This window comes from Lacerta agilis, chromosome 14 (genome assembly GCF_009819535.1).
Source record: "Lacerta agilis isolate rLacAgi1 chromosome 14, rLacAgi1.pri, whole genome shotgun sequence".
Lineage (NCBI taxonomy): Eukaryota > Metazoa > Chordata > Lepidosauria > Squamata > Lacertidae > Lacerta > Lacerta agilis.
The window spans coordinates 16876579-16902977 of NC_046325.1; the positions used below are offsets into that span (position 1 = coordinate 16876579).

The 26399-nt window shown below is 46.5% G+C and overlaps 1 protein-coding gene across 2 annotated transcripts; it reads right to left on the reverse strand.

Annotated features, from left to right (window-relative positions):
- Window positions 1–42: 42 nt before the first annotated feature.
- On the reverse strand, window positions 43–24294 carry LOC117058217 (brain-specific angiogenesis inhibitor 1-associated protein 2-like). 2 transcript variants are annotated; one of them, XM_033169234.1, is made up of 14 exons: window positions 24189–24294; window positions 18737–18812; window positions 18519–18605; window positions 15206–15267; window positions 14867–14938; window positions 13207–13344; window positions 9286–9438; window positions 8557–8751; window positions 8074–8302; window positions 7242–7443; window positions 6029–6100; window positions 5445–5610; window positions 5112–5152; window positions 43–4422 (listed from the first exon to the last, which is right to left on the reverse strand). In XM_033169234.1, the coding sequence occupies exons 1-14, from the start codon at window positions 24234–24236 to the stop codon at window positions 4350–4352; spliced, it is 1614 nt and encodes a 537-aa protein (XP_033025125.1). In that variant the 5' UTR covers window positions 24237–24294; the 3' UTR covers window positions 43–4349. The 2 variants fall into 2 exon arrangements, with proteins under 2 accessions (XP_033025125.1, XP_033025126.1); XM_033169235.1 differs by lacking the exons at window positions 18519–18605; window positions 18737–18812 and having other exon boundaries at window positions 24189–24234.
- Between the last annotated feature and the right edge of the window lie 2105 nt (window positions 24295–26399).

A 26399-nucleotide genomic window follows, 5' to 3' on the forward strand; every position in this document is an offset into this window, starting at 1 on the left:
GTGAGATTTGGTTTCCAGAGAATGAGAAAACCAGAGCAGGAGTAGGTTTATATTAAACTTTATTAATATTAGAATTAGGAAGTATCGACATGGAGATATATACATAGCTAGTGAGAGACTCCCCCACACGGCCACGAATAGCTGCACACCTCATGTGTCCCTATGCAATGATGCTTCTTACACACACACACATACAAGCCAAATACCCTCAAATGAAACACATCATATCCTTTCCACACTTTGTTCAGAGCCACATCAAGCACCCAGCTATGTACACATGTACATATTTAGAGTGCATGTGTGCGCACACAAACATACTCATTAAATAAAAAGAGAAAGCTATTTATTGATGGGTAACTTGCTGTGAGGTGCACTTGCTGAACTAATGGCCTTGTATTTTCCTACCGAGAAGGGAGGAGAATTTTACTACCCAATGCTTCCCTAGATTTCTGATCTGATGCAGATGCAGCAATAAGACTCCCTCTTTTCCCACCACTCAGAAGGACAAAAAAAAATAATAATCCAGTTTACTCAGCTGTTACACGCACATCAAGGTAAGTCACCACCTTGTAACTAGTCATCAGCACTGACCCATTTTTGCCCTTGGAAATATGTCAACCGAACAAAGCAGTGGGACAGGATGGATTCTTTCCACTTGGGGGCCACAGAGCACACAAGCTGGAATGGAATTCAATTTGCTTTCCCCTCTAAAAGCAAACACCAGAACTCTGATTTTGTTTGAGTGTGTTACAATGAGTGTTCCTGCAAATCAAACGCTGCCATCTCTGCCATTCCATCAAAGCAGAATGTCCCCAAATAAAAACTGTCACATCATTTCCATGCTCAGAATTTGAAAACTTTGATCTCAGGTATGAAATCCTGCAATTTGAATTCACACTACAGGCTTTCCAAGTAGAAATATCCAGAATGCAAAATCCCCCTAGAACTGACTCTACAGAAACATGCAAAATAAGAAGCACGCATACATAAAACCAACGTGGGGATTGGGGTCATTTCTCTCTAGTGGAGGGGGTTCTGCCCCCCAACATGAAGCCTGCCACCCCTAACATAAATCCTGGCTAAGCCCATGGCTGTGAGTATGGTGAAATTAGGCATTTGCTGTTAATAAGGCACACTTCCCAGCTGCATAGGTTTTAGATAATATATCACATTCTGCGATCAACAATCTGCTACAGAAAATTCTGCAGCTGGTTATTTCATAAAGGACATTTGCAATCACATAGCCACACCAAAATGTCACATTTGATTCCTCTTCCCCCCACACCCCAAAAAAGCATTCTATATTTGGTTGTCCATAGTACAAGAAGTAGTTGTCCTGGCAAACTGGTGACAGCTATCCTACTGGGAATCTCTGTGAAGGAGAGCAGCTTCAGACATTACATGGAAATTGAGGGCAGAGGGGACACACATTCACTTTTCACACTTCTGGTGCCATGTCCCAAGGAGGAACTGCAGCACCCCCGCTTGCCTTGCACATGTGGACTTCCCCAGCATCTGGCACACACACATCTCATCTCATAGCAGAGGAGATGAGCAAGTTTCAGCTTTGGATGATACACCAGAAACATAAAAAGAGGGCACAAAACCAGTTAGCCTTCTTCACACCCTTCTGTTCAGCACCTGAAGCCACGTTCTCGTGGATACAATTTGGCCTTATCCAATGCATATGCAATTTCCCTAACCCTATCCAAGCCAAGCACTGGTCTTATATGCCAACTTTTGAAAATGTATCACACAGACGGGTAGCTACTTCTCTGTAGCTCATTTTGCTGACCTTGCCATTTTAACCACCCACTGTAAGTTTTAATGCTGCCAATTGCACCCACCCTGAATGTAAATCAACACCCGAGGACAACCAATATTGCAAAGTAAAGAAAACAAGGGGATGCGACAGAATGGCTGAGGAGGAGTCCTTGCCACCCCACACGGAACCCATTTACACAGCTGAAACATTTTATCTCCTGCGTTGACAAGCTCTGACCACATGTCCAAAGGCCCGTGGTTCTTTCAACCCTTCCTGGCCCCTGTGGCAAAGGCCATTGTTTTGCTACGGAGCTGTGAACATCGACAGAGGTAGCTACCCTGCGTATTGCTTTCGTGATTGCTCATCCCGGGTCTGAAAGAGGGATGGACCATGGACATTTCCAGAAACGGAGGAAGATGGAGGCAAGGTCAAGGACTAGGACAAAGTAACCAGGACAAGGAGTCTGCAATGGCACATCTTTCCCCACAGGGGGCAGCATGCCAGTCCTTAAAACGAGTGCCTTGCTAGTGTGGGGGGCACCGCACAGGAAATGGGACAACATGCCCTTTTCTCAAAAGAGAAATAACTGCTGCGACAAAATGTTTGCAGCTGAATTAGTCAGCTTGGGCTTTGACCAATATGCCTGCATTTTGGTTCCCCAAGACATGTATAATGCTGCAGATTGTTTTCTTCTCCCAGCAACTGAAGTTAAGAAACATCCTCAATTATTTTAACATTTCCCAGCTGCCTTTCTCTAATTGGCTACCTCTCCCAAAAAAAGTAAGGAGTCCTGACTCCTGAGTTTTCTATCTACGTCTCATTACATTACTGGTTCCCCCAAAATGTTGGGACAACGACAAAATCTATTCTCGCAGATGGCCATATATCCTAGCATGGTGAAGTTATGGTTAAATCTGCTACACAAATCAATATAAATTACACAGTGAACACGTGAGGAAAATTGGTAGCCCATGTTTCATGAAAGGGGTATTGGGGAGATGGCCGGCGTTGTTTTTCTGTGAAAGTGTTGCAACTTCTGGTTGAAGAGCAGTCAAAGCTCGCTAGCCGCGTGAACCACTTCGTTGAGGTCTGTGGACTACCCAGCCGCCCACGGAGAATAGCTCAGCAACCACTGCACTTCCAGAAAACCCAGGAAACCTAAATCCCAGTTTCTCTTTAACACACCTTGTTGCCCTGCACAAATTATAATGATGGACTAGTTGTCACATGCATACAATCACTCCGTAATGGCAAGTCTCAAGCAGCCACTGTAGATCAAATGCCAACAGTTTTCATATGCCCTGCAGTTATTGACTTGTCAGTGGAGACTGCTCATATATTCACCCTCAAGTAGCCAAGGGCTGCCAAAAGTGGGTACGTTTACCGCTTGATGAAGGCAATTACGAAGTGAGGAATTCATATGTATTAGTAGGCCAACACACACTTAATATATTGCAGAAACAACTTCCATATCTCTTCCAATTCAATGCTTTTCAATGGAGTCAGTTCACACATTCAGCTGCCAAGTGATGTATAACCACATGTTGCGTAACTGACTGGTGTACGTTGTATGTTGAAAGTGAGAATCAGCCTTGAATTCAGCCTTTCCCAAATTCCGTTTGCAACGATACCCATTTCTTCTCTCTCCCAAACTATTCTCCCCTTCTCAGTCCTGAAATCTCTGAATTCTATACTGCAGGGGTAGACCCGGGAGACTTCCTGTTAGTGGTCCCTCTGTGGGATGATCTCACCATAGGCAGCCTTTTTAACCACAAGGGATACCGGTATATCCCTTACATGATGTTTATTGCCATTAAGGGGCTAACATTTCGAAGGACCAGGCTATCACAACTGCAGCCATCAAGGGTGCCACCTGGACAGTTGAACCCATGCTCTGTACACACGAATTCCAGAGAAAGTGAGGCAAATTTAAGGCTCAAGGAAGTCAGGAATTCTTAAATCCCACTGCTTCTAATGAGATTTAACCATGCCTCACTTTCAATCTGGTCTCAAACACCTTACTTAGGAATACATGCCACTGAAATGATGGGGCCTTACTTCAAAGCATGGGGGTGCAACTTGGATACAATTTTTTAAAAAGGGGAAACTTTGCCACTGAGTTCCAAGGAACATTAATTGCATCCACATGCCCAGATCTAGTGATGTGCCTTCCTTAAATAAATTTTGCAATGTGAGAAGTGGCTCCGAGTCCCCCTCTATCCACCCTAGTCTTCTTCTCCTTCCATCTGACCTCCAGTCCCACATCCTCAATCTTTCTTCTGCCTCTGTTCCTCCAGCTATTACACCTGTGCTTGCAAACTAGTGCCTTCTTCTGTCCTGTTCTCTGTCCTTCTGCTGTTGGCTTGTGTCCCCTGCAGGAAATCGCTGCCATCGAGCGCAACATGCAACAGTCCGTGCCCAATACTCTCAATGGCAACTAGAGGGGGTGATGAGGAGGCAGGCCTGGCCTGGCCTGTGGCGCCGACTCCAAGCCAGGAATGCTTTGTTAGGTAGGAAAGGCCACACGGTGGGGTCAAAAGAGGAAGTGGGTGCAGCAATCTGGGTCCACCAATCACCACACCTCTCACTGGATGAGCGGAGCTGAGCGGTCGTTGGTCACCGTACGCTTCAGCTTGATGTGAGCAAATGGGTTGGTCCTGCAGTGGGAAAGGGTAAGTCAGAGAAGGATAAGTGTCACCGTGGCAGGAAGGAAGCACCAGATCATGAAGGATGCTTTCTGAAGCTCTGGGTAGGGAGTTGTTACTCTCAGAACCATAGAAGCACAGAATTGTAGAGCTGGAAGTGACCATGAGGGCTACCTCAATGCAGAAATCTTTCACTCAGCGTGGGGCTCAAACCCACAACCCTGAGATTAAGCATCTCGTAGGGGTTAGCTCAATGTGGCAGCAAATGAGGTGACAATGCAGAATGCAGAGAGCAGACAATGGGTGGGGAAACAACACCCTTTAATGCTCTTCCATTTTAAAACAAAGAAGCCCACTTGCAAATATAAGACTCACATTTCAGGGACAAAGGCTCTAGCCTGGCCTTTTGCCCACAGTGCTAGTTTCCTGTCTGCATGATTTATTTATTTTTAAATGTATAGGAGCATTGAAAAGTTGCAGTTTTCCCACCTGTAACCTGAAGGGCAATCCATTCTACCACTTCACTCTCCTGAATGCGTCAACTAGGCCTGAATCACAAGGCACCCCAGAAGCTTTGGGTCATGGTGCCTTGTGCCCTCTGTGACTCTTAAAGCACTATATGCAAAATTATATCAGAATTGGGGCACTGGAGGTCTCACAGGAAGAAAGACAGCTGTGGAAGCCACAGGAGGGTTTCTTACCTTGATGGGGAGCCACTTGGACTGCCAAATTCATTTGCTAGCTGGGAAGCAAAACGAGAAAGAATTGCATTCAGAGAATCCTTTCAGTTTAGGCAAAAGGCCCATAGACCCAGAGATCCAAACCCCAGAGCAGCAGATGAAGCCACAAAACTGTAAAAACTTTGCACCGCAGAATTTGCAACTTGAATTTTGAATTGTTTCTGCTAAGGAATGTTGCTTAGTGGTCTTTGACCACTGGGTGGCAGCACACGAATGTTAAGAGGACAGCCGTGGCTAGGGCCCCTCTAGCGCTCTTCAGCTCCTTCTCCACACACAGCCACCCCGCAGACTCACCTGCGACAGGTCTGGGTTCAGCATGCTGTAAGGGCGCTGGCGGGATGCAGTGGCACGCGGTGAAGGCCCGAAGCGTGGGCCGTCGCCACCGTCGGAGCCAATGGGTGGAGACCCGGCTCGGTCCAAATTTCCTGTGCTGCTACTGTTCATCTTGCTAAGTGGGAAGCTGCTCAGGAAAGGGAAAGGAGGAAGTTTTAAGGCAATTCATGCCAAACGACTTTTGCTTCCTACATCTGATCCAGGATTTCTCCCTCTCTTCTGTGCTTTTGAGGAAACCCTATATATAGCCTGGGCACCCAGCCCACCCTGCTTGATCCATCTATATCTTTACCTATATATATATAGATATTTCTGGCAGTGGGAGAGGCAGGTGAGCACAAAGCCCAGTGCAGTACAAGGATGGGAAACCCTATTCCTACATAATCCCTTGCCGACTGGCAAGTATTAAAACATGAGCAGCTCCTGCAAAGGTCAGCCGCTGGAGACCCTTAAGGCAATCAGTCTCAAAGGTTCAAATTGACCTGTCCCTCCACCATCAGCCAAATCTCCTTCTGAGGCACTGGGGCCCCCATCTCCCACCTTACCTGCTGAACGGTTTGTCAGACCCTTCGGCTAGGGGGAAGGGCCGGGTGTAGGAGAAAGGAAACCAGCCTTTCCTGTAAAAGGGGAAATGGGGAGGGAGAAGCATGGGAAGCAGACATTTAAGACCAGAAAAGAAAAGGGCCAACAACTGCTTCCTATTCTTTCTGTGTTTGAGGTTGGGGTTAAGAAGGGTCAGTGCTAAGGACAAGAAGCGGCAGAAGCAGGCATAGCCAAGGCAGAGAGGTTTGGGGAGATCACCTAGTGGGCTAAGAAATAGCAGGGGCTAGCAGCCCAGATGATCGGGGTTCTCAAGAAAGGGGAATGAGCTTGGTTTAGTCACGAAACCAAGAGGCTGATAGCCGGTGTTCTTTGCAACGGCCTCACCATCAGAGGCAGTATCCCTCGGAATGTCACTTGCTAGGAACTGCAAGTGGGGAGAGGGCTGTGAGGTCCTGCTTTCCGAATTCCCAAAGGCTCCTGGATGGCTGTTGTGAGAACAGGTTGCTGCACCAGATGGGCCACGCAATGTTCTTGAAGGACAGTGCCTCCTAGCTGGGGTTGCATCCAACCAAGAGTAGACCCACTAAAATTAATGAACCTAAATTGGTCATGTCAACGAGTCTACTCTGAGTGGGACTCCCAGACCCTTATGCAAGGGTACATAGGAAGCTAATTAACACTGAGTCAGGCCATTGGTCCATCTAGCTCAGTATTGTCTACACTGACTGGCAGCAGCTGCTCATGGTTTCAGGCAGAGGTCTCTTCCAGCCCCACGTAAAGATGAACCTGGGACCTTCTGCATGCAAAGCAGATGCTCTGCCACTGAGCAACAGCCCTTCACCTCAAGGGAGCTGAGTCGAGCGGTTGCTGGCTGTAAGGTCCATGGAGGTCTACTTAGTTCAGTATCCCTTGCTGTGGCTGGAAGTAGCTCCCCAAGGTCTCAGACCGAGGTCTTTCACATCACCTGCTCCATAAAATGTCAGAGACTGAACCTGGGACCTTCGGCTACTATTGCACTACAGCTCTTATTCAAGCTGAACAGGCCTCCCTCTCTCCCTCCCCCTGCAGAGGTTGCAAGAGGATCCTCATACCTGGTCCCTGCAAACTGCACACATAACCTGGACCCACACAGGTAAGGGTAAATTCCCACCCATCCAACAGGGAAAGCCTACCAGTTGGGTTTGTGTGGGGCAGAAGGGGGAGGATCTTGCTTACATTTTGGTTGCCTCGTTTTCCCCATAATGCCAGCCGTCCCGTGCCTCGGTCACTAATAAGAGAATGATGTCTCCCTCTTGGAAGTTGAGCAAGGTGCTGTTCTCTCCTGCCGCGTGTGAGAATATCGCCTGGACCCTCCGCCGTTCAGAACGTGGAGGCAGGACCGACAGAGGATTGATGCGGGGCAGGGTTTTGTTCTCCACTGTGGGGAGGTGGGAACAGAATTGGGATAGGGAAAAGGTGATATTGTTAGTGTATCTCTCTGTACATATGTATATTTACTTCTAAGACCAGAAGAGCTGTATATAGTTTAGCGTCTGCAGACAATAAACACTTAGAACTGTATGAGAGAGGAGTTTTCCTCTTAACTGGAGACTCTGGAAGAAGCTGTCTGATGGGAGCAGGAAATCTCTGAAGACTCTACTAGGGCTCCACATCCTCCGCTGATACATCACACAGGTGGAGGTGTGGCAAGCTACCAACTGACTTCTACAAGTCACCAACAGTTCTTACAATCAGTGCTCAAAAGGTTTTATGGCTTCTCTTTAAGTTCTGCATCTCACCCTCCATCCTGCCTAGTTCCCAAATGGTGCAATGGTGAAAAGGGGCATCGTGCAACTCCAATGTTGTTGTTTTAGGGGAATGGGCAGAATTTGTTCTGTCCTGACGCTGCACCATCTGGAGTTCTGATGAGAATTCAATATAACCATGACGGATCAGATGGCATAAATTACAGAGTGGAAGTCCCATTCCATTCATCCCGGTTTTTAACTGGTGCTGTGGCTGAACAAGGAAGATGGGCTGCAGGTCAAAACCAACCTGGGGCACTTACCCAGCGTTGCCAGGCGGGTCTCCATTGACATTTTGCGTGGCATTGGCAGGGTGCAGGAATAGCTGTCGGTGGTCTTGGTTTGTGGAGGGGCCTGAGTGGTTTGTGTGGGTGGCAGACCTGATGTGATGGTGAGGGGTTCGGTGACTGGCGGGTGCCCCAAGTCCCGTGATCCCCGCCCACGATGTGAGTCACCATTTGGTAACGGCATCACCTCCTGGACTGAGGCACGCTGTGGTGGATTGGTGGAGGGAGAAAGCAAAGAACGGATAGGGCATTATACAGGTGAACCCCAATGCATCCTATTGCCCTACCTCCCCTCCGCACAGAGAACTTACAACCTTTGGGCGAGTGTGGTTCTTCTTCACAGTTGGCTAAATGTCACATTAGTAGTTTGGGAGCTGCCATTTGAATCCTGGCAGTAAAGAGGGAGGTTGGGGCCCCCAGGATGAGCGGCCTGTTCACCAGTCCACCCCATGGACTCACGTGGTTTGGCCCCAGCTCCGAGAGCTCTTCCAGGACCTTGGAGACAGGGAGGGCATCAGTGGCTGGTATGGGAGTCCCACCAGAGAGGTTATTGGCCGTGAGCTTGACCAGGGCCAGGGCCCGCTCTGGCAAGCGGGTGGGTTGAGTGCACGATGTGTGCCAGATGGGCAACTTGGCTGCCAGCAGCTCCCGTACCTGCAAAGGGATGAAAAGAAGAACAAGGTCCATGTTGCTTGTTTTTGCTTTCTTTTAGCCAACTGGCTTCCACCCTGTCCCTCTTAAGCTACTCGCGGTTGTCTTTTAGCTCCAGACTGCAGGAGGTTGTGCTGAGTTCTCTTCCCCACCCCTAATTCTCAGATTTCACCTAGACTTGGCTGTACAGGAGCAGACAGCATGGTGGGGGGGGGGGAGACACACTTACCTGACCTTCCAACAGCTGTGTGGCTGCCGTTTACTGGAAGGGAGAGGGACAAGTTGGCAGGGAGGCTGGCACAGTCCAAAGCACTGGCAGTTCTATTATCCTAATATTCTCTAACCACAACATCACCCTGGCTCAGTGTCTCAGAATGATAAATTCCGCGCCCGTGCCAAATTCTGCTGTGCAGTCGCGGAATTGCAGAATGCAAATGGCCCTTCCTGATTCGCTCTCCTGAAGCCTACATTGGGGAGAGGGAAAGTGAAACAGGGGCTTCTAATCCCTCCTTCTGTAGTGGAGAGGGTGCAGCTCACCTTAGTGTGATAGTTGCTGAAGTGTTTGGAGACTGCACACTGGCGGTCCACCAGAAAAGAGTACCGGCGCCTCTCCTCCGTCAGGGCTGCCTTGTAGCCTTCAGCCACGAATCGATCCAGTTCGCTCTGTTTGGTGCTCATGATCTCTACATACTAAGGCAAAAACCACCATGAGAAGGGAAGGAACCATCATGTTGTAATCTGAGGCCCAACTGCTTCACAGCCAGGCCTCCATAGCAGCGCTGTACACCATTTAGTCTCTCCTATATTATGTAGCACACGTTTGTTTAATTTCATAAATGTATATCCCACCACGGAGTTTTCTTGGCAGGGATACTGGAGTGGCTTGCCAGTTCCTGCTCCAGGTGGATCACATTTAGTCTAAACTCTCCACTATGACCTGTCCATCTTGGGTGGCCTTGCACGGCATAGCTCAGTTTCTCTGAGTTATTCAAGCCCCTTCACCACGGCAAGGCAGTGATCCATGAAGGAGTCCCATGGACTGCAAGAAAATCAAACCTATCTATCCTTAAGGAAATCAGCCCTGAGTGTTCACTGGAAGGACAGATCCTGAAGCTGAGGCTCCAATACTTTGGCCACCTCATGAGAAGAGAGGACTCCCTGGAAAAGACCCTGATGTTGGGAAAGATGGAGGGCACAAGGAGAAGGGGACGACAGAGGACAAGATGGTTGGACAGTGTTCTCGAAGCTACCAACATGAGTCTGACCAAGCTGCGGGAGGCAGTGGAAGACAGGAGTGCCTGGCGTGCTCTGGTCCATGGGGTCACGAAGAGTCGGACACAACTAAACGACTAAACAACAACAACAAATCCCAACACCCTTTGACAGAAATCATTCAAGCGGCTTACAATAAAAAAGGATGTTTAAAACTGGGGTGAATTCTTTAGGAAGCCAAAAGGTGGAGAAGGGAAGGAGGTGAAATGTGCAAAATCATACTTGAAGCAAAATCGTTTTCTTATTATACTGTGTGGAAACATGTTTTGACATGTCACCTTCTTCAGGAGCAAGTGCGAGAGATGTCAACAATGATTATTGAACTGACGATAATGACCTTGCATAAAAAAATACCCTTTGCCTCAAAATCATACCAAACCAGGTATATTTAACTTCCATTCTCTCTCAAAAAAAAAAAGTGAAAAGGAACTGCTGTAGAGGAGAATTCTGAATACATTCTGTATATGTCTTCTAGTCTCTAAACTCTTTGGTTAGATTGAGTAATAAAACAGAGAAACTTAACCAGCAACAGTAAGGGCCAAATCAGGCAGGACACCACTCACGCAATTAGCAATTTCATTATTTCTTTTTTTAAAATAAAATAAAATAAAATAGCAGCAAAGGAGTCTCATTTCCAATTGAGGCCACAGCAGAAGAGGCTCCCCGCACCCATCTCTCTTGCTTCCTCTCCCTCTAAGCAGCCAGCACTAATACAGATCACCCCCCCCCACATGCCCACTATTTACTTTTTAAAAACAGAACGAAATGTGTGATTGTTCATTGGATGCGCAAACACTTCAAGTATTTTACTCAGTACTCTTTTAACACATTGCTGTTATCATCTCTCCTAGAGCCCTTGAAGAATGCAACAAGTCAAAACATGTTTGGGGAGTATCACATCATATAATAAAAATTCTTTTCACTTCAAGCATCATTTTGTGGTTTCATCCCCGCCTTCCTCCTGCCTCTTTCTTGTTGGCTTTTTGACCTTTTGATGCTCTGGGCTGTTCCCTCCCCTCTCCCCTGTTCAAGGTAATTTCTGCCCTACTCTTTGAAATGTTGCCTGTGGGGTGAGATAAAACACCCTGTTGTTTTATATTCTATATCAGACATTTGCCCAATGCAGTTTCTCCCTGGCTCACGGCTGGAACTGCTGTTCAGCGCTTAGAAAGCTGCACGGCTCACAGAGAGATATTATTACAACCAACAGATACATTAGCGTTCAAATGTACTCCTGTTCGCATGCACTAGGGAAAAACATTGGGCACCGTTTTGTTTGCGACTCTCACTCTCCTAGCAAAGGACACCTCCATTGCCTCAGGGCAGTTTCTAGAATCCTTTGGCACATTGTTCTGGATTAATTAATGCGGAGTAATTGCCACTGCCTAATTCCACACTCGCACAATTAGGATCTGAGCTCTATCCATAAGCAAGCATAGAGAGACAATTGTGGAGAGAAGTCAGTGCTTCTTTCCAATTTCAGCCCAATTTTGAGTACAAAAGGATGGCAAAGGTGCTCTGAAACAACTAATCTAAGAAACATAGGGCTTGTGCTGATTTTATATCCTGGGAAGCTAGGGGCAGGGGGCAGCCTTATAAGACCCAGGAGCTGAAGGGTTATCTCCATACCCCATTCCCTACCAGCCCCCTCCTTGCGGCCTCTAGCCTGAGCAGGCCTTGATCCTGAAGTAATGGTTGCCGCAGCAACAAGGCTGACAAAAGGGGCCTTTCCCAGAGCCAAACGCTGCTGCTAGGATTCACAGGATGGGGGTAGGTGGCGGATGGTAGATAGGGGAGACAGGGCACCAGACCAAATTGAGTCAGAGAGCGAGGAAGACGGGTGACATCTGAATCAAGGCGGGTGCACCGTTTCTGCAGCACTCCCCATGCACAGGACTCCATCCCCTCGCAGAGAAGCTTTGCCCGACCTTTCAGGTTTGTTGTGTAAGTGTGTACCGACTGTGCGTGTGAAGGCAGGTGTGCAAAAGCAGCACACTGCACTTGCGCATGCATTCTGAACAAGCAGGGTGTTTGTGTAAGGCTCTGGGTACAGGGTGTGCATGCATAAAGCACATGGCATGTATGATGTGCACACGTATGCACTTGCCTGTACGTGCGCTTACGGGCGTGCACACAATGAAGTATATACACGGGTCTGGCAGACAGACTGTGTACATTTCTCTTTGTATTACTGTCAACAACCCAGGTACCCCCTCTGTAGAGATTACCTCTCCAGGCACTAAACAGCCAAAGAATGTTAAACCCTTTTAAAGACATAAACTTCTTAGTGACCCCAATCCCAGCACCCAGATGGCATCTGTATGGAGTAGCCAGGTCCTGAGTGTAACCTGCTCCACTGAAAAACTTTAGAAAGCTGAACTTACAAACAACAATATTCCTACACCTTTTTGCATTCAGATCTGTATTTTTTCATTTACACAAACAGAACTTCCCAATATTATACACTTTCAAAATTTTGAAACACAACACATACCAGCAAGGTTGTTCTGTTGTGTGCCATTTTTTTTGTAACCTATCTGTTGCTGCTGCTGCTGTTGTTATTATTATTAATATTATTATTATTAAATAAATGTAGCTGGAATTTTAATTTTTTTTTATCTTATCCCGTTTGTGAGAATTGACCATTTTGGCCTTGCAGGACTACGCAAACACCTTAAAAGCTCAGCCCAGAATTGAGATAAGTCAAAACTAAAAACACCATTCTCTTCAGAACTTCATGGGCTTTAATATGATATGTCACGAGATGGACCGATTTTAAACTTTAAAGTTACAAGATTGATTTTTTTTTTTTAAGTGAGTGATGTGCAAGGTTGTGGGTTCAATCCCAGGCATCCTAGACTGCAGAACAGGGGAAAAGACCACTGCTTGAACAGCTGCTTCCAGCCAAGGTAGATGGTAGATGGGCTAGAGAGGTCATTTGTCTACCTCAGCATAAGGTAGCTTCACTTGTTATCTTATATCTTCTAAATAAGCTCACTGAACTTGAGGAAAAAGAGAGAGACATGAGGCTGTTCTGTCTCCTGCCCAGATAGCCTGACCTGGAATTCCACATATCCGCTCCTGGCAGGATGTGACACTGTTCCCTGAGGGAACGAGCAACATTTCCATTGTTCTCTTAAGCACTTCCCTTTATGGAATCCCTCCCTCCTCCGCTGCCAATCTTACCTGCACCTCGCGATCCCCATATTTCTGTGGGTTTTTGCTATTCTGGCACTTCTTGCGCAGTTTTTTCAGCTCCGTCTGACACTTTTCAATTGACTCTGCTTTGGCACGGTGCTCGCCTTGGTATTTCTTCAGGGTAGCCTAGGAGGTGGAGAGGGAGGGAGAGAGGGCACCAGACAGTACATAGCCAGGTCAGCCTTGAAGGAACAGGATCCTTCCTGGGTTCTCTGAGCCTCATTCCAAATATAAATACAAAGAGCAGCTCAACAAATGGGCTGTTGAGCTTTTATTCCTTTCGGATGAACAAGTAGATCAGGGGTGGGGAATCTTTTTTCAGTCTGAGGGCCACCTTTCTGCATCAGGGGGCCGCGTGCCAGAGGTGGGCAGGGCCAGAGGCAAAAATGGGGAGAGCATTGGATGTCTTGTCTCTTATCTATATAAGGTAGGCTACAGTTTCAGCTACACAAAGCTTTTACACACACTCACACCTTTCTATCCAGGCAAGCAAGAGGCATTATCTCAGTTACTGAAGGAGGAGATGGAGCAGGGTCAGAGTTCAGAGATCTGGGGAGAAGTTGTGGCATAGGGAGAATCCCAGGGGCCAAACAAAGAGCCCCAGAGGGCCGCATTCAACCTGAGCCAGAGGTTCCCCACCCCTCGACAGATGCATGTTGACAGAATGACAAGCTGGAAAACACCTCAGGTCACACCCTTCTCAGATCAATACAACACACTGAATGGATTATTGGTTTCCTTGAGTCAAACTGGGTCAGTCTTGAGAGAAATCTTGGACCTGGCAGAAACAATACTGACTGTGGACCCTTATTTCTTCACAGTCAGTCTGAGAGCTGAGCTGCACATCTTCACCTTGGGCAAGAGTAGGGAACTTGTGGCCGTCCACAAGTTCCCTGACTGAGGGCCACGCTAGATGAGGCTGATGGGAGTTGTAGTTCAACCACATCTGGAGGGCTACAAGTTCCCAGTCCTCAACCTAGAGGGCTCTCAAGAGAGTGCCCAGCCCTCAAGCTTTTCCTCACGAATAGCAAGGCCTCGTTTTGGCCTTGTCGCTGGCTAGCAAGAAGCTCTCCAGAGAAGTGAAGGCCTGTGAAGAATTGCTGACCACAGTCTCCTTTGCTTTCTCATAGACTCTGACTGTCCCTCAGTCTCATCTTCCTTGGGGAATTATTGTGAGATAAAGACAAGATGAAAGAAACATCACACCCCATGCTTAGCTGAATAAATTCCTGCCTCAATGGCACTCTCTTCTGTGGGTAAATTAGATACCTCCCTAAATGGCCAGCTGTAAGAAATGGAAATGAATATAAACAGAGATGGAACCAGTGTTCAATTTATTAAAAAAAACAAATGCAAGGCACATGCCTTTCTGGAAGCCATACACTATTTGACCTGGAGATTCTAGGAATGTTGTGACAGGCTCTGTGGTGAGGGAAAGTAATTCTGCACGAGCTCAGGGGTACTTTCCTTCATCATTATTTCAGACATCCGGGGCATAGATAGATTCTGATACTGAGCCCTAGCAAAGATTAAGCTTCGGATAGAATATTGCACAAGAAGTGATGGGCGGATGAATACCCACATGACAACAGGCCGACAAACTTGAAATGGCAGAAGAGGAGGGTTCAGGTATTAATCTTTCTCTCACCATCAGATACTTGATATCCAGTTCCAGTTTGTGTTCTAGCTGGGATAACAGCTCCGAGTGGAAAAGCTTCAGCTGGGATCAGGTGACAGAGAAGCAGGAAAGGAGAGGGTGAGAGTCAGGAAGACGAAGGTCAGTGCTACCCCCTCCTGCCCATAGATTGGAGGTCCCAAGAATGACTTTTGGACATGACAGGATACCAGGATAGGTGGGCCTGCAGTCCTGATTGGAGGCAGCAAAGGAGAGGAAGGGGAAGAGGGCAGAGGTCTAAATAGGCCCATCAGTCTGATCCAGGCAGGCCTGATGCCAGGCCAAATGGGCCCATCACATACAGATACTCACCGTTTCTTCCAGCTGCACTTGGATCTGACGGTGAACCTCAGCCATTTGGAACAACGTGTCACCTGTAGGTCAAGGTGATTGGAGGCTTAATATACCCCAGACATTCCCTGGTCTATGAAAAGGTCCTTTGTCCCCTGGACTCTGCCTGTCCCTGGATAATCTCCTTTCGGGTTAATTCCTTTCCTAGGAGTTGACCAAGGAACTCCAACCAGCTTTTAATTGGAACCAAAATGTTGATGGCAGGCATTCGTGGAAGGAGGTCTTCAACTCGGTACATACACACAAACTTGAGCACCGCTCTGCAGCTTCTGCATTGGGGGTGCATTGTGCAATTGTGCACACACCTGGCACAGAGATTAGATCAATGTGACGCAGCACACACTAGAGGACATCTAGATGGGCGCATCCCCTCCAAAAGAAAGTGTGATCTAGCACAGGAGCAGTTCATAGCCCTATTGCCTAAGTAGCTAGAAGTGATAAAAAGATGTTAAAAAGAAAAGAAAAGCAAATATGTATCCTGCCTATTGGCTACAGGAGCTCTCAAAGTCAGCTTAAAGCATTGTCAATCACAAATATCTTCCCGTATACATAATAAGCTAAGGTTGTTGTCATGCTCTGTGGTTGGGGAAGCCATGTTAGCTCCAGCATGATGAACAAAAGGCAGGAGAGTGAGGAAACGGTGATGGTGACAGGCGCTTAACCGAGGGGGGAGAGGTGCTTCACATAAGAGTTTAGCAAACTGTTTTGCGAAGCCACCCATCCCCACCCCCCGCTAAATGTCGTTGAATGGATGAAGGCAAGGCACCCCATCTTTTAAATGAGGGTGAAGGTTGGGACGAGCTGTGAGGGGATAGGTGAAAGGGTGGGCGGGGTACAAAGGGAGGTGGCCAGGGAAGCAAGCAGGTATACAACAAAATCACAAGATACAGAAGACATGAGGTGGCGGGGGGGACTGTTTTGGACTCCAGCTCCCATGAGCCCCAGCCAGCCTCCCAAAGAAGACCATTCCACAGCACAACCTGGCCCCAAACCATTTAGACAGGAAAAAAAATATGTCTGAACTATATCTGAGATTGTACATTTTTAAAAACCCATCTAAAGGTGGCATTACAGTTAGGGCTACAAGACAGGAGGAACCGTCAACAGATTTATAACTGGGATACACATGCAGCAGAATGTGGGCTGTTCCATTTCAGGCTGCAGGTATGGATGGCATGTTTGAATGCTCAGCTACATGAAAACTGCCCAATAAATAGTAACCAGGATGAAAGGGAATGGGCAGGACTCTAGAATCTCTTATACCATACTGCACCTTATGTGCAATTTGTAACTTGCAGGGAGTTGTGTTTACATGGGTCAGTGTTCAAAACTGGCATCCCTACCTCTTCTGTGAAGTGGTACAGCCCACCCTAACACCACAGTTTTCTCGCTACCTCCCTCTGCTGCATGGTGGAGTTGATTAATGGTGGGGGCCGATTTTAATCAATCGGGCCATGACTTAAGGGCGCCCTTGTTTATGCTGGAGTCTATTTTGGTTCTGGTGTTGCAACAGGGAATTGAAAAGAGGAAATATTAAAGATTGTCTTTGCTTCTAACAATGAGCAGCAGCTTTTGTTTGTGAAATCGTACCTTATCTCGTATTTCCTTCAACATCTCAAGAAAAGGCCTGCCGCACTTTTATTTACATGTAATTGATGGATCGTTTGACAGAACCACTAAAAAAATCTTTAGCCGCTTGGCAGCCCTATCTACAGTGGAGACTAGTACAAAACAGCTACTGCTAAAAACCACAAGGCCCCACAGCCGACGAGCTTTAAGACTAGTTTACACCGTCAGCAGAGCCAAGCAGCAACAATCTCCTTAGGCATGTGCAGTTTTAGGCTATGAGAAGCAATGCTGAAAAAATCACCTGGATGGCTTTGAAAGAGAATTAGACAAATTCATGGGAGATAAGGCTCTATTGGCCACAGTGGCTATGTTCTGCATCCACTGTCAGGGGCAGTGTGCTGATGGACACTCTCAGTGTGCTGAGAGTGTTGCTGTTGCCCTCAGGTCTGGCTTGTGGGCTTCCCAATGGGGCATCTGCTTGGCCATCGTGAGACTAGATGGGCCACAGGCCCGATCGAGAAGACTCTTCTTATGGGTGGATATTGAATGCTTGCTAGTGAAACAAAACAAAAACAAAACCCTTCATGCAGAAAAATAGGATGGCAGGGAGAAACTGAGGCCACACACTCCTCCCTGCCATGCCATTCAAACATTCAGTGGTACCTCGGGTTAAGAACTTAATTTGTTCTGGAAGTCCGTTCTTAACCTGAAACTGTTCTTAACCTGAGGTACCACTTTAGCTAATGGGGCCTGCCGCTGCTGCCGCACCACCACCACGCGATTTCTGTGCTCATCCTGAAGCAAAATTCTTAACCCGAGGCACTATTTCTGGGTTAGCAGAGTCTGTAACCTGAAGCGTCTGTAACCTGAAGCGTCTGTAACCCGAGGTACCACTGTACAAGGTTGGTTTTTTTAAAAAAAAATTAAGTAAGGATTCAAGCATGCAAACACAACCAACACCCTCGCCTTCAGCCTGAAACAGCACAGCACAAATGAAATTTTACCAACTGGTTTTCCTGAATGTGCAAACCGGCTCAACGTCTCGGTTCGCACAGAAGCAGAGATGTGGGGTCTCTGCTGCCTTGAGGCGCCATCCCTTGATGATTCCATGATGCTTGAAGGGCATAATTCCATGGAGTCACCAGGAACACATGGAATGCTGTCCTATTCGCCACCAATAGTCCAGATATGGGGTATGTACATGATGAGACAAGTGCAAGTGGTATCCTCATTGGAAGCGGCACGGCAGGTGGAGCAGAGTTGCAACTCAAGCCTCCCAGAAGATATTCCGCAGCCAATTACGGGAAGCGGAAGGGGTGCAGGAGTGGCTCTGCTGGTGCCCCTGCACTACACTGACCTCCTTGCAGCTTCACCCCTCCCTTCTTCCTCCTTGTAAGTGGCAGTGACTTATTTGCTGGTACTCCAGTGTTGCTGCTCTGCTCCGCCCAACAAACCACTTGCGAGCAACATGAGTGACCAAAACTACATGGTTCCAAACAGAGACTAGATGCTGTGGGTTTGCTAGGTTATGCCGACTCCAGATTTGCCTGCCTGCCCTCTTACAATGATGCTCGTCAAGTCATAATTTGCTAACACCTTTTTGCAAGCACAAAATTAGTGCGCGAGAATGCTCTAGAGAGAGTTCAGTAGTAGGAAATAAGTCTCTTCCCTCCTGAGGGGGCCGTAGGTCAAATAAAAAACCTACCTAACTCCTTGGATCCTTGGCTGTCGCTGGCCAACTCGCCGAGTTTCACTAAGGCATCAAAATAACCCTTGGCGGCCACTGTAACTCCTGCAAGGGGTGGAGGGATGGACCATTGAATCATAAACTCTCAACACAAAAGCTGCAGAGACCTTTCCCCTTTAAGGAACACCAACTCTGACCTGGCCTGAGGTCAAGGGCTGGACTGGGCATTCCATTACCTGAGAGTGCTTTCTGATAGTTCTTTCCCATAGTAACAAAATTCCTTAGACTGGGGTTGAATTGGTCCAGAATCGCCTGGTTACAAGGGAGCAGAAAACAAACAAATGATGCAAATCCTTCTGGCATGATTCAGACAAAGTTTAGGCACTTTAACTTCCCACAGAGAGGCTGAGGCGTGTGCTTCATTTCCTCGCTGAAATCCACAGTAATTAGAAGGACATAAGTGATTGGTTCGTCCCCTTAGCATCACGATTCTCTCCGTATTATCAGGAGAGAGGACGTCCTTGCAAAACAAGATAAATCACGAGAGCTTAGAAGAGACACACACTATTATTATTATTATTTATTAAATTTGTAATAAATGTAATTGATAGAGAAACTGATGGGCAACTTGGTGCAGGAGATAAGAGTCTGAATTCTGTATGGTCTGATTTTAAATTGTATTTGATGTTAACCTGTATTTTTCTTATGGTTGGAAAACTACTTTGTATAGCTTAGTGAAACTTTGGACTTTGGGGATGAAAGGGAGAGAGAAATGAGCTAAGAGGAAGACACATTTGGCAACTCCCACCTGCAAGCTTATGTCCCCACTGTGGAAGGACATATGGATCCAGAATTGGCCTCCACAGTCACATACAAACACACTGTTAAGACCATATTCATGGAAGACAATCTTACTCAGCTACGAGTGATCGCCAAAGAAGAAGAAAAGTGGTCTAAAAATCTTACAAATGAAAAAAATAAAACAAAATAACATACTCTGGGAGCAGATATATAATCTGGCACAAAGAAGGGGAGTAGTATACGCGGTGGCATGCAGGGAGTTGAATATGACAGAGGCTACCTGGGTTTACTGACCTGGTTTACATGTCACGCTAAAACAAAACAAACCATGGTTTAGTGTGAACCTGCAGCACTCTGGGAAAGTAGCTTGGGGTTGTTTTGTTTGCTCCCCAGGCATTCTGAAGCTGCACTGACCCAAGCCATCATTAAGCTTAGTGTATTGTCTGGAACTGGTCTTGTAATTTCGATCTCCCCCAGACCAATCACAAGCTGTAACTAAGGTTTGTCCTTTGTGGCTTGTTGTTTGTCCAGGAGAGCTTAGCCATAACCCCTGATGCAGAGGACAGACTAAGATAAACTGCAACTTAACTCGGCATAACACTCAGTAACCAGAGAGGAGCAATGTGGCCATGGCATCCTCTCCAGGAGCACTCATGCTAAACCACGGCTTGACTTAGTATGACATGTGAAACAGGCCACAGATAGATGAGAATTCTAGGAATGGATAAACGAAGTAGCTAGGTCAAATAGTTTAGTTATCCATGTTTTCCTCTAAGGCAGGCATGTCCAACAGGTAGAAGAAGAAGAGTTTGGATTTGATATCCCGCTTTCCACTACCCGAAGGAGTCTCAAAGCGGCTAACATTCTCCTTTCCCTTCCTCCCCCACAACAAACACTCTGTGAGGTGAGTGGGGCTGAGAGACTTCAGAGAAGTGTGACTAGCCCAAGGTCACCCAGCGGCTGCATATGGAGGAGTGGAGACACGAACCTGGTTCCCCAGTTTACGAGTCTACCGCTCTTAACCACTACACCACACTGGCTCTCCAGTGGTAGATCGCTGGACGTCTGAGGTAGATCACTGGTAGATCATTGACTCCCCCCAAAGAAGCTGAACAACTGTGGCTCCCCTTAAAAAAAGCTCAACATTTTACCTCCTCCATGAAAAAACTCAACAACTTTGACCTGAACCCCAAAAAAGGGGGTAGATCGCTGCCAGTTTTTAACTCTGTGAGTAGATCACAGTCTCTTGGGAGTTGGCCACCCCCTGCTCTAAGGAGTTCAGCTGAGCAGATATATATCCCTATATTTCTCAAAGCAACCCTATGAGGTGGGTTCAGAAGTGCTGACTGACCCATGGCAACCCAACAGTAGTCTAGCATGCTAACCCCCACAATGGCATGATCAAGAGTGAGCAGAAACCCTAAACTTTACTAAAACATTGTCCACATCTATAAAATAAAATTAACATAATTTCTGCATGAAAAATAAAACAAAACTCTACAGATTTTCTTATGACCTATATTTTGTATGTTATATTCATATGCAAAAAGTCAATTCATATATTTGGGAATCGAGAAATAATGGTTGATAAGGACTGTGACATTTTATTCATTTCATTTTAATGAAGGAATTGGTTTTAATATTATTATTTTTTACAGGTATGCATTAGCGAAATTTAGAGTTCTCCATGACTCATGTGTGCTGCTCGGTAGCTACTAGTCAGGAAGCTATTTATCTTGTTTTGACTCTGATCAAGAGTGCCCAAGGGGGGGGGAACCGGAGAGAGGGAGGGAGGATTATTTGGACAGACAGGAATGTGTGGGAGGATGGAAAGACAGACTGGAATGGGATGAAGGGAGCAGACAGAACGATGGACAGAGGGAGAGGAGAAGGGATGTCTTGTGAATGGGACAAAACAAAATAAAAAATAGTTGGCCTGGCCTAAACATTCACCAGAAATAAGTGGTGAGAAAGGGCCAGCCTTGGTCACAGAGTGTCTACACCTCTCCCTACCCCCTATCATTTGGGGCTGTGGTAATGGTAAAGGGACCCCTGACCATTAGGTCCAGTCGTGGATGACTCTAGGGTTGCAGCGCTCATCTCACTTTACTGGCCGAGGGAGCCGGTGTACAGCTTCCGGGTCATGTGGCCAGCATGACTAAGCTGCTTCTGGCAAACCAGAGCAGCGCACGGAAACGCCGTTTACCTTCCCGCTGGAGCGGTACCTATTTATCTACTTACACTTTGACGTGCTTTCGAACTGCTAGGTGGGCAGGAGCAGGGACCGAGCAACAGGAGCTCACCCTGTTGTGGGGATTTGAACCGCCGACCTTCGGATCAGCAAGCCCTAGGCTCTGTGGTTTAACCCACAGCGCCACCCGTGTCCTGATAGAGGCTGTGATAGAGGGCGCCAAACCTGAGAGAGCTGCCCTGGAAATAGGAAATCAGGTCTGCATCTAGGGTTAGTGGTTGGACCCAAGCTTGCCTGTGGACCTTGGGAAGATGCTCAGTCCCACTGATCCTTGACACTAGACCTGTGGTAGAATTGGGCATTATAATCATTTAAAACTGCACGTGTCTCACCTGGCCCTCATATGAAAGTTCCCTGCAAGTAAAAATCTAGCACAGTGAGGAGGATGTTAGCCAGCCCACTTCTTTTGATGGTATTTTTCTACTTCCAGATTAAAAATCCCTTTCCTGTAGTCAGATGCTGAATGGTCTCTTCTTCCACCTTATTCTCACCTGGTTCTTTTGCTGTTGCTTCATCACAAAAAGGCATTTTCACGCATGATGTGAAAAGGGGTATTTTGCTTTCCTGTAATAATGTGCAGGTGAACACCGCAATCACATCCTGCCCTTTCTTCCATTTTCTGTTCTAAATTTACAATATTCATATGTCCCCCTCATTAGCATGATAAGCTAATGATATGATCTTTTAGCCTGGCAGACACAAAAAATGGATCAACGACTTATTGAAAAGTAATGGTTAGAGTAATCAACTGGGCAGATCCAGACTCAAACCCCTACTCAGCCATGAAGCCCATGGGCCAAGTCCCTATCTTTCATTCTAACCTCATTTCAACAAGTCGTTGTGATGATGATCAAATGAAGGAGAGAGTCATCCTGAGCTCCTCTGAGGAAATGTGAACTAAAAATGTAATAAAAAATTAGAATAAGTGGGCACTGCAACAAAATCTTAGGAATATGCAGTCCATTTCATTCTCCCTTACCACTTGGGTTTTCCATTCCACAACAGTGAATTCTGCCTTGACTGAGCATGCTCCAGTCCTCATTTGGTGTTTTTTTTTTTTGGGAAGGAGCTCCTCATTTTCAGGTCTCTACCCTAAATATTATTTTATGCTCCTGCAAACCTTGGGATTCTCCTAAGCCTGCTGATACCTCTATCTCCGATGTCTGGGCTGTGATAACAGCACTGGCGAGTATAACGTTGCCCACACACCCAAAGAAAACTGCTCTGAAGACCCAGATTTCAGGCAATACGAGCCCCACTGCTGCCCCCACCTTCCCAACCCCCAAGGAGACAATGGCCCCTTCTCGGCATCTGCTTTAACAGCTGTCAGATGTGTCTCTGCTGAGCGAAGACAGCAAAGAAAGCACAGGAACCCCGGCTTATGTGCGTGCTTCCTTCCCGGATAAGAAGAGAATATCCCACCCAGTTGGAGTCAAGATGTTTAGGCAACACGTCTCAGGGAGAGAGGATGGGGAGCGGAAAGGGTTAAGTTTTCCCTCCTCCTGGCCAAGTACATTGAGGCTGGGATTTGGCATGGGATTTGCTTCATTTCCATATGGGAGAAGAAAACACACAGAAAGAGCAAAAGCTTCCAGCTCCATCTGAACTTAACCAGAAAAGCGGATAACCGCAGATTTCATTGAAAGAAGGGAGCCCAGATCAGAATCTGGCCCCACACATCCTTAGCAAAGTGTCTCTTTCCAAGGAAGTGAGCAAAACAAAAACACTTTATTAGCGGTAGTATTTCTATCACCATTGACGAACTACCCCCCCCAAGTTTTTTTCCATCCACATGTCCAAACGCACAGCTGAGTTTCTAATAAAGCAGTGGGACCTGATGATGATAATAATTAATAATAATAAAGTTGTCTGTAGCCACATTTCTCCTGCAAATAACAGAACAAGTCCGTTATCTGAGCAAAACTTTTTTTTTAAAAGTTCACACAACTTCTCCATCTTAATTAGGGTTTGTCTGGCTCCCCCCCTTTTTTATTTACTAGAGGGAAGGGGGAACTTCCTAGACTTGGACGTTATTATTAATGTTGCGCTACCTTCGAATCCTTTTCTCTGCATTCAAAAGGTGGGGGGCGGCGGGGGTGGGTTGGGCACAAAGTGTGTGTGTTTGTGGAAATGTGGGGTTGGGAGGGGGCCTTGCTGGAACAACTCTGCCCCACTGGCCTCTCCTCCCTTTTCACTGTCCCTTCCTTTTCCGAGGCTCTGTTTTTTCCAAAAGATTTTGGGAGGTGAACAAAAGGCTGGTTAAGAACAGCCAGAAAGCCAAAAAAGAATGGGGGGGAAGGGGGGTTGTGTGTGTGGCGGTGCTGGAAAGGGCTAGTGTGCGATGGGGTGTGGATGGAAGGACTGGGGCGGAGGAAAAGAAGGACGGAAACACAAATCAGGGAGGGAGGTGGCACGGGGGGGGGGGAGAGAGATGAAGGGGAGCCAAAGAGAGGGGCGGAGGGGGTGGGAAGAAAGGAAGAACAGGAGGAATAAACAGGGGAGATGGCTGGCTGAGGAACGGACGGGGGGGGATCTGGGAAGAGAGGAAGGGGTCAAGGGAAAGAATGGAGAGAGAGAGAGAAAGAGGGAATGGGGAAGGGATGATGAAAAGGATAGAAAGTGTCCCGCTCACTCACCCTATAGACGTTCTCCGTGAGCCGGTTTACCTCCTCCGAGCGGGACATGATGCCGGGGCAGTGAGCGCCGTGGGGTCTGGACGGGGCGTGTTAGAAAGGGGGTGGGGTTGTGTGTGTGTTCCCCCCCCCGTGGGGGCCTGAGGGGTGGGTCTTAAAATGGGGGGAAGCAGGAGGGGATTGGGAGCCGGATCAGCTGGGAAGGAAAAGGCTGGGAGAGCAGCGCCAGAAATCAAACGGGATCCTTAGCAGGCGCACCACACAGACAGACAGACAGACAGACAGACAGACAGACAGATAGATCGCGGTAGTGAGATGGGTAAAAGCGTGTCAGGTTCATATGCACTGCCATTTTTATCTTATTTTTAATAGTACACAGGGTGCTGGAGGTATATAGGCTACATACTGTTCCCAAATGTTGGAGAATTGGATCCCCAGCATCTGAAAGGCGCCGTTTGTTTTGGGTGGAGGGAGGTTTATGTTGAAATCCCTAGTCGGGAATTTTTTTATCTCCCCGTCTGGAGTTATTTTCAGTGTTTCCTGTTTAGGGAATGCTGCTGGATTTTAAGGTTATCAGGAAATAAACGCCCAGGTGTAAAAATAAATAAAAGTTAGTCAAGGTGATCGTCGTCGTCTTAAATTTTTAAGATTTTGTAAGCTTTTCTCAAGGCTATAAAAGCAAAATTCAGTGTTTGAAACCCACACACGATGTCCGAAGTCTGAAAAGTTAATTTTAGCTGTGTTCAGGATGAGGAGGCTAAACGATATTTATTAGGAAGATCAAATGAAGAAGTTGGTTATTTTATCTGCATAAATTTAAAGAGGAGGAAAAAATTGTCCCAAAAGCAGGGAAAAACTTCCTTAGATTAATATGATTGTGTATGTAGAATTGCAACAGGGATCATCTTCCTTGTTTTGATTATTCCTTGTTTTTTCTCACACAGGACTCAAGGCTGCTGAAGTTTTCGAAAGAGCTTCTGTTAAAAATAATAATTGAAAATGTTGAAATCTGCTGGCTTGATTAATCAGGAACCCTTTTTTTCAATCAGTCCAAACATTGTGAATATATTAATCTTCCTGTCTAAACCGGGGGTGTGGGGAATCTTTTCCAGCCAAAGGCTGTGTTGCCTCCTCACAGGCAAGCATGCAAAGGACACATTCCAGCGATGGGTGGGGCCTTACATATAAAGTGACTAATAAATTTAATCATCGTAGTACGATAGTAGTAAAAAAAAATATCCTATGTGGTTAGAGATGTGCCTCCCTTCACGCGCAAGTGCTAAAACTTGCATACAGGAAAATCTGCTGTGCAGTGTAAACAAACTTTCGAAGTCTGCAAAGCAGCATTTGAACTCTGATCTTGAAGGTTCAAGTCTAGGAAATAGATATCATTGACCAGTATAGGTTGGCTGGAGAATATATGAGATGTAACACAGAGGGAGACTCCAAAAATGGTTTCCAACAGCAATGGATCTGGAAGTTGGGCTATAAGCAGCCCTGGCAGAGCTCAGTGGGAGGTTTGGCTATGCCTGCTATTGTTGCTTTCCAGGGCTGGCAGGATTCCCAGCCACGCAATGCCAGTTCTGGGCGACTCGTTTTTTCCCATGAGACACTGTCCAGGCCCCCTGTAGTGAAAGTCCAAGACCTAGGACTTGCCTGCCAACCCTGCTTCTCTACAGCAGTGTGTCCTGATAAGATGGGTGCATCTTGGTTTCACGCTGCCCCCTGCTGGCTGTCTCTGGCACTTGGAGCTGGCAAGGGAAAGCAAAAGGGTTAGGAAAACAGGCTAGGCCTATTGCAGAACTTGAGGTCTTTTAATTTTTATTTTATTTTATTTTAAAATAAGCCTTTATTAAATTTGTGTTTTTTAAGAAAAAAAATTTCAAACATAAAACAAAACAAAACATTAAATCTTACACCACACAGATAATAACAGACATAAATTTACAATAGTCTCTTTCAAATTATAAATCAAATTTAAAATATGACTTCATATTGCTTCTACAACGGTTTTCTTAGTATAATACTCATTTCATTACTCTAATAATTTAATTACTCTCATTCTTAAAAACAAAAACAAAAAACAAAAACAAAATTATATATAGTTTAAATCTCCCACGTGCGTATCTTAAATCTAAGCAAATCATTAGTTCCGTTTTCAAACCTTCTTTTCTTAAATATTCTTCCACATATTTCCATTCTGCTTTTGTTTTC